This window comes from Condylostylus longicornis, unplaced genomic scaffold, assembly GCF_029603195.1.
Source record: "Condylostylus longicornis isolate FDR11 unplaced genomic scaffold, ASM2960319v2 ptg000030l, whole genome shotgun sequence".
In the NCBI taxonomy this organism is placed as follows: Eukaryota; Metazoa; Arthropoda; class Insecta; order Diptera; family Dolichopodidae; genus Condylostylus; species Condylostylus longicornis.
The window spans coordinates 10,024,728-10,032,893 of record NW_026577999.1 but is presented as its reverse complement, the minus strand read 5'-3'; the positions used below and the strand labels follow the sequence as shown (position 1 = coordinate 10,032,893).

Sequence of the window (8,166 nt, the reverse complement as noted above, 5' to 3'; positions counted from 1 at the left end):
ATTGTTATTTCATTCGTTTTTTCACGTAAATTTTACTTTTTTGCAATAATGCAAGTTCTTAATTTCTATTTATCATTTTTACAATGAATATTTTTGTAAATAATAATACATGGGTATTATTTAATTAAAATTGAAATTCTTCAAGTCTTGCTAATTAACCTGATATTTTATATGCAGTGATACTTTCTAATTAAAAATGAAATTTCTATATATGTAGATCAGCAAACATTGAATTGCTTTTGAGAAGTTACATATTATAAAGATACTAAAAAAAAATTTGTTGTGTTTTTTTAAAATAATTAACACCACAATATCCAAAATGTTTCTTTTTTTTTTTTATATATAGATTGCTTCTTTTTCGTGCCATAGAGTATCATCAAGTGTTATTTAATTTTGAAATTTTTATCCCGTTTTTTTAAGTAAACGGTATTAAAATCTAAATTTTAATTTTGAATATATGTATGCTAGATAGCACTTTTTTAGAAATTACAAATTGTTCAATGAAATACTGATACTTAATGTACACTAATGTAATTTCTTTCACTTTATTTGTTTGTTTATCTGTTAATGATACTCTTTGTAGTAAAAATAATGCCAATTATAATTGATTCACATAACACATTTTTAGTACTTATTGATTTTAATTTAATAAAGAATTCAAATTATCAAAAAGATATAATGAGTAAATTATTTGTTCAAATGAATAATTCAAATTCAGTACAATATGAGCATCTTTCTTTCATTAATTTTAATTTAAACAAAAATAAATTAAAGCAAAGTTGTGATAAACTTAAATTATTTCTCAGTTTTTTTATGGCATATACGTTTGGATGAAACTCTTACATATAATAAGTAATTACAGTTTAATAATTTCATCTTATTTTTCTATTTTTTATATTTTCTTAATTTTTTCTTAAAATTTTTATTTTAATTTCTTTATGTTTTAGTTTAAATATATTATTTAAAAAAGAATATCTGTACAATTTACATCATTTTGACTAATCCTGATACCAGAAAAAATAAAATCATTCTTTTTACAAATAATAGCAAAAGTTGTTCTTTTTTCTTGCTCAGTCAAGAAGTTTTGTGTAATAACAAAAATTAAAAACCTATTGGTTAAAGCCAAAAATGAAAAGTTTATTTTTATTTAAATAAAGCATAAATGAAAAAGTTTAGCACACTAAAACTGAAAATGGACAATATACAATAAATTTCAATGTACATATTAATGTAAACTATACGAGTTCCTAAAATCACTTGATTGTAATATTATAAATATGGACTTTTCTAGGCTCGTTACTATTTCATATGCTCGGAAAGGAATATATCTATGTAAAAGAAATATAATATATAAATATATTAAATCTCTTTCTTAGCATTAAAAACAATTAAGTTACTAATATACCAACTAGATATGTAAAAATAAAATGTCTATTAATTCGGTAAAAGCACTTGATTATTGGTTGTCATACATTCTGTACGCTACACATGCACGTTATCAAAGCAGACTTTCAAAAGAAAATTTGGGATAAATATTAATATTTTCTATAAATATTTATCGATCTTCATTATCTACAATATTGATGTAGATTTTTGACGAGATTCCGATAGTTAGGCAATGTTAGGATTTGCTTTGCAATTAAAATTAAATTAAAGTTTTTAGTTTAAATTAAACTTAAATACTAATAAATTTTAAAATTTTATCAAAACTTATTTTAAATTTATTATATAGCATCCAAAACAATATGATTTTATTTAAAATGAATTCTGAGCATTTCAATTTTCGGTTAAACTTCTCAACTTCCTTATATTTTTAATAAGGCATATACTAGATTAGAAATTTTCCATCTAATTTCGAATTCTCTTATAAATCCAAATTTGTATCAGAGTTAGAGATGTAAAATTTTTACTTAATTTAAGAAAATATTCAATGATATTAATACTTTTTTTTTACTCAGTTGAGTTTTATTTTTTTTTTGTTTGAAATTTAAATTTATTTTTTTAACTAATTATCTTTAAACTGTACAACTATTTAAAATTTAAAAAAAGTCCTTATGTCGATGGATTTCTGTTATATTTTTTGTTCACTACTTATATTAAATGTTTTATAAATAACCTTTCTTACAAGAACGAAAACGAAAAGATAAATTGTAAAACTGACTAAAAAATTACAATTATTTAAAATTATTTTACAAACTTTATAAATACATACATGGTTTATAATTTCTAAAAAAAAATTTTAACATTTAATTTTAACCAGTGGTATAACTTTTGGCGATGAAAACAAACATTTGTCACAGCACCATTCAGCGAACACTTCTTTTGTAAGCATTGCAAAAGCAACTTCTGTCATACCAACGCATGTTCTAAAATTTTATTTAATAGTATAGGAAAACTATTAAATGAATGAAAAAAGGACTCACCTGTGAAAAAAGAAATTGCAACCAGATTCGCAAAATAACGCTTCGTCATTATCGTTCACCTCTCTGTGACATGAGCCGCAAGGATAAATTGGCGGAGCATTTGGATTTTGTGGATTAAATATCATCGGCTGACCTGGTGGATAAATTTTTGCCGAACTGACTGGCATTGGTTTTGGGCCGCAAAATAAACCCATAGGATTTCCCATACCCCCCATTCCTAACATTCCGCCCATTCCACCCATTCCGCTCATATTTCCACCCATGCCACTTGACATATGCATTCCCATTCCGCCCATTGGATGATTTAATCCCGAAATCATATTGTTGGGCATCGATTGATGACCTGGTCCGTGAGGAAAACCACTGCCCCCAGGGCCCATCATTGGGGGCCCCATGTGCCCCATATGTTGCATATTCAAACCTCCCATCATATTATTAATATTTCCCATATTACCATGCATATTACCTTGATTAGCTGACATACCAGCTGAAACATTTGACATAACATTGGAACCTCCAGATCTGTTATTTGGGCCACCTGGCATAATTCCTGGCCCTGAAGACATTCCTGCCATTGACATATTACCCATTCCGCTTTGCATATTTCCGTGATTTCCTGGAATTCCAGGCATGTTTCCTGGTGAACCTGGAATACCTGCTGAAAGTCCTGACATATTTCCTGGAATATTCGACATATTCCCCGAGGCTAACGACATATTTCCGGGCATATTTCCTGGAATACCCGGCATGTTTCCCGGCATTCCTGACATACTACCTGGAAGCCCTGACATATGCGGCCCAGACATATTTGCTGGTCCACCAGGCATATTGTTAGATCTTCCAGACATTGACGACAAAGCTGCAGACATTCCTACTGGATTCCCACCCAAACCGGCAGACATTGGCGGGCCACTGTTAGGAGGACCTGAAATACCCATATTCGCGTTTATTGACATTCCATAAGGTGACATATTAGGCTGATTAATTGAACTACCTAATATATTAGACATTAAACTATTACTATTATTATTGTTATTATTGCTATTAAATCCGCTATTGTTCATATTTCTACCTGAATTAGGAAACCCACCCATTTTATTCATAGGAACATTTTGCGGGTTCATTACTGGAGGGTTTCCTTGTTGTATATTTGCACCACCACTCGAACAATTTCCACCTTAAATTAAAGTAATTAGATTAACTGACGTATAAACAGTATGTTAAAAAAATACACTTACCCACTGAGTTTATGTTTTGTTGGTCATAGTTTTGTTTTTGCATCATAGTATTTGAGCAAGACATTTGATTAAGTTGATGCTGTTGCTGCATTAATAAATTTGGGCTTGGACCGTCACGTCCTAAATTACTTCCACTATTTAACGGTGTATTCATATTACCCGGTCCTATTCCCACAGAGCCGTTATGCATGTTCATTCGAGAATTAGGTGGAATATGACTATTTGGAGAGGGCGATCCACTTTCATTGTTCATTTGTGAAAATCCTTTACCTAAAGGACTATGAAGTGGCGGACCCATTGCGCTACTATTTATTTGTTGTAATTGTTGATTGTGCCCGCTCAAACGACCTAAAGAGCTATTTAATGCAGGTGCCGAAGGATTATTATTAATTTGCTGTGATTGTGTATTAGATCCAGCAGAACGACCTGAAGGGCTGTGTAATGGCGGCCCCATAGGGTTGCTATTTTGTTGTAGTTGTATATTAGGTCCACTTAAACGATTTAAAGAGTTGTGTAAGGGAGGTCCCATAGAAGAACTGTTCAATTGCTGCGACTGTTGATTAGCTCCGCTAAAGACACTTGGAGGACTTTGCAGTGGCGGGCCCATGGGGCTATTGTTTTGCTGTGATTGATTATTTATACTCGGAGAAACTGAGGGATTATGTAGTGGAGGACCCATGGGACTATTTTGTTGAGACGGCTGATTAGACCCGCCTGCGGAACCCAAGGGACTATGAAGAGGCGGACCCATAGGACTATTCATTTGAGGTTGTTGATTGTTTCCACCCAAAATTCCAGATGGGCTATGAGACGGCGGACCCATAATATTATTATTACCATGTTGCGGCGACTGAACTGGCCCGCTTAAAGATACAGGTGTGCTATTAATCGATTGCGACATAGAGTTATTAGTAACTTGCTGTGTTTGTTGATTAGTGTTATTTAAGGAACCCAATGGACTGTGTAACGGGGATCCCATTATATTATTGTTAATTTGTTGCGATTGCTGGTTGGATGCATTTGGAGGAGCCGAAGGACTTTGCAATGGTGGTCCCATAGGACTATTCATTGACTGAGATTGTTGGTTATTTCCGTTTATAGAACCGGAAGGACTAAGTGATGATGAACCTAAGGGACTATTTTTCATTTGTTGAAGCTGATTGGATCCACTGGTGGATGCCGAAGGACTATGCATAGGGGGCCCCATTGGACTATTACTGAGTTGCTGCGATGGCGGATTCGATCCACCTAATGGACTACCCATCGCGATACTTCCTACGCTACTTCTACCAGTACTCATTGGAGATCCAACTGGCAAAGATCCCATTGGGCTGCCGATAGGTCCGCCAGAATTCATAGGACTGCTAACTGATCGTTGAGTGCCAGGATGGGGTCCTGTTTGCATGCTGTTTGAATTTACTCCTAAACTATTGCCTGTACTACCAGAATTAGAGTTGGAGGGTCGGCTATTATTGCTATTATTATTGCTTCCACCTAACATTGAAGACATTGCACTCATTGGAGATAAGCTTGGGCCCATGCCACCAGAACTATTACTCATGGGACTCATATTTCCCATTCCACCAGGTGACATAGCTGATCCTGAACCTCCCATCGGATGGTTTATAGGTCCACCAGATCCTACTTCACGGGCTATATGAGCTGGTATGGGACTGCACTGCATCCCTGGATGATGACCACCCATAGGGCCAGATCCCCCAATCGGCCCACTACTTGATTGTTGGAATCCCTTATTCAAAGTATTATGTAATGGCGGCCCCATGGGGCTCATTGGACTACCTAAACCTAATGAACTTGCAACGCCACCACGCATTTGCATTTGCGGTGATAATGATGCACCAATATGATGAGGATGTAAATGGGGAGAACCGTGATGGGGGTGCCCCATCGGACTACCCATTGGACTGCCCATAGGGCTATTCATAGAGTTAGTCATATGATTAACCATTGGCGAATGATGACCTAGTAATGATGGCGATGGTGGTGGTGTGTCATCAAAAGGATTGGAGGCTACTATTGTTTCACCATATGGCGTTAGTGGTGGTGGTGGCAGTAAATCCTGTGGTGTAGGTGGTGTTGTTTGTGATGATAATTGGGCAGTAGCTGCCGCTGAAGCTGCTGCTGAACTTGCATTCGATGTCTTTCGCCGTTTTTTACTTGGAGCGGAAAAAATTGGATCGGTTGAAGGGTGTTTAAAATTTGGCTGACATAATCCATTTCCTGGCCCAGGGAAACGATATGGTGCCATTCCTAAGTTATGAGTCATAATGCAGTTTTATTGTAGTAAAATATTCACTCAATATTTTTTCTTCAGAATTTTCTAAATATTATTTTCCTTGGAGTTTAGTTTAATATTTTAATGTTATTGCTTTTTAAATTAGTTTGACAATCCAAGCATTTTGACAACAAAGCTATTTGATATGCTTACATTTTCGTTCCTTCGTTAACAGATCAGACAATGGTTCGAAATGAAAAAATTGCCTGAAAAAATAAACATATCTGTTGGTATATTTACAAAAACACAATTATATGATGAACAATTTATAAAGGTTAAAATTTATTTCGCATTTTAAGCATGAAAACTAAATTTTGTAAAATATGTACATATGTACAGGTAATATAAATAAATATATGCACTTTTGGTAAAAAAAACAAACACATTTTTGCTGTAGTTACAATAAACTATTTAGTTCCATACATTTTTCAGGTGTTTGAATGAAAAGTAGCTGGGTACGTACCTAGGTACATTGTATAGGTAAGTATTCAGGTACCTACACACATTCCCATTTTAATTTTGATAAATTATTTTATTTTAAGAAATTTTAACCACATGTCATGTAAATAATTTTAAATTTAATATCATTACGTAAAATTAATATCATAGCACTAAAAATTTAATTTCATCTGCCAATTTACATATATATTAATTATGGAAAAAATTGTTTGCATCAATATAAACGATAATAATATTTTGATACTTGACGGAAACGATGTAAAAAATTAAATATTTACATGAAATAATACGAAAAAATAAAAATCTTTTTTAATATTATTTCAATGAAAGAAAATTAACATCAGAAATTCAATAAACTTTCAATGGTTTTTACGACCTGCCTTTAGCAGCCATTTAAAATTTCATAGTCTACTTCAGCAATAAAAAACAAAAACAAAAAAACAACAAAATCTTTTAATCCATATTGTACATTATAAAGATTTTTATATTTTTCAATACATTTGGAAAAAAAATTTAAATTAATTTAAACTGTTTTAAAATATACAAACCTTGTCATCTTAATAAGCTACATTTAATTTGTCAATAAGTTAAGAAAATTTACTTTTGCAAAATATAATTTTTTACTTTTCATTTAACTTTAATTTTGAAATATGTATTCTTTTCTCTTACACACTTATTAAATTAAGATATTGAGAACTGTCAAATTATTATATTTATACTTGTCTCGCTTGTATTTAAGTACGAATATGTTCAATTTATTAAGTGCAATAAAAACACCGCAACTTATATAAAAGAATTAATTTTTTTTCAAATATTTTAAACTTTTTAATATGTCTTTCGCTATTAAAACATTTAGTATAAATATTTCACTTAATTTTAAATTATTTTTTTAATTTTAGTTATTTTTAATTTCGTCTTTGTACACAACAATCTTATTTCCGCGGCCATTTACATTTCTCTTTCTGATCAAACTAAATTTATTCTGACATTTGATATTACGTGTTACCGTTTGAAAAAATTTTCAACTTTATCTTCTTTATATAAAAGCAAACTGAAACGACTGCTAGTTTTTAAGGGGTAGTTATTTGCTTTTAAGTTTTAAAGTCAGATATTTCGAATTAGTTATTTGTTTTAAAAGTTCATTGAATCTTCGATTGGTTTGAAATAAACTGAGCAGATTTTTATTACCCTTTATTTGAAAAAAAAAAATTTGACAAGAACTGTATTTAGTTGTCCAGCATAGCATATAAACTAATAATAAAATTGGCGGTTCCAAACTCTCAGAAAGTCGAATCAAATTAAACCTTAATGCAGAAGTGCTATTGCAATTACTTATCTCCAATTTCCTTTTGCCAAGTGTCAAGTAATGTGTAATGAACTAAAAACAAGCAAGTAAAGTACCATCTGAAGAGCATACTCTGGTTGTATCGATTTTGAAATCTATATCACCATAATCCATTTTTCCACAAATCTGGGAAAAGAAAACATATTCCCTTAAGGTCTTAAAACGGTTTTCTTGGCTTCAATAAGCTAAAAAAGTTGTTCAAATTTCTTGTGTGATTTGTCTATCAAATTTATATTTTGATAGACACCTGATTCAAAATTAAAAAATAAAACAATTTTGAAATGTCATTACTTACATTTGAGCGTGTTTTTTTTTTGCATCTGTCAAACTTTAAAATGTATTTCGATATTGTATTTTTATGTAGCTTAAAAACTTATTATCCTGAAAAATTTTAACATCCTAGAA

The 8,166-nt window shown here is 31.7% G+C and overlaps 1 protein-coding gene across 3 annotated transcripts; it reads right to left on the bottom strand.

Annotated features, from left to right (window-relative positions):
• Positions 1 to 944: 944 nt before the first annotated feature.
• LOC129607947 (protein pygopus-like) lies at positions 945 to 7,373 on the bottom strand. Of its 3 annotated transcripts, none has more exons than XM_055519220.1 (5): positions 6,965 to 7,373; positions 3,662 to 6,163; positions 3,496 to 3,600; positions 2,424 to 3,348; positions 945 to 2,366 (listed from the first exon to the last, which is right to left on the bottom strand). In XM_055519220.1, the coding sequence occupies exons 2-5, from the start codon at positions 5,946 to 5,948 to the stop codon at positions 2,240 to 2,242; spliced, it is 3,444 nt and encodes a 1,147-aa protein (XP_055375195.1). In that variant the 5' UTR covers positions 5,949 to 6,163; positions 6,965 to 7,373; the 3' UTR covers positions 945 to 2,239. The 3 variants fall into 3 exon arrangements, with proteins under 3 accessions (XP_055375195.1, XP_055375194.1, XP_055375193.1); XM_055519219.1 differs by having other exon boundaries at positions 946 to 2,366; positions 3,418 to 3,600; XM_055519218.1 differs by having other exon boundaries at positions 948 to 2,366; positions 2,424 to 3,600.
• Between the last annotated feature and the right edge of the window lie 793 nt (positions 7,374 to 8,166).

Coding starts and splice junctions, on each gene's coding strand:
- LOC129607947 (XM_055519218.1), bottom strand. CDS start 5,948: ATGACTCATAACTTAGGAATGGCACCATATCGTTTCCCTGGGCCAGGA. Junction 3,601..3,661: donor ACAAAACATAAACTCAGTGG/GTAAGTGTATTT, acceptor CTTTAATTTAAG/GTGGAAATTGTTCGAGTGGT. Junction 2,367..2,423: donor TGCAATTTCTTTTTTCACAG/GTGAGTCCTTTT, acceptor ATAAAATTTTAG/AACATGCGTTGGTATGACAG.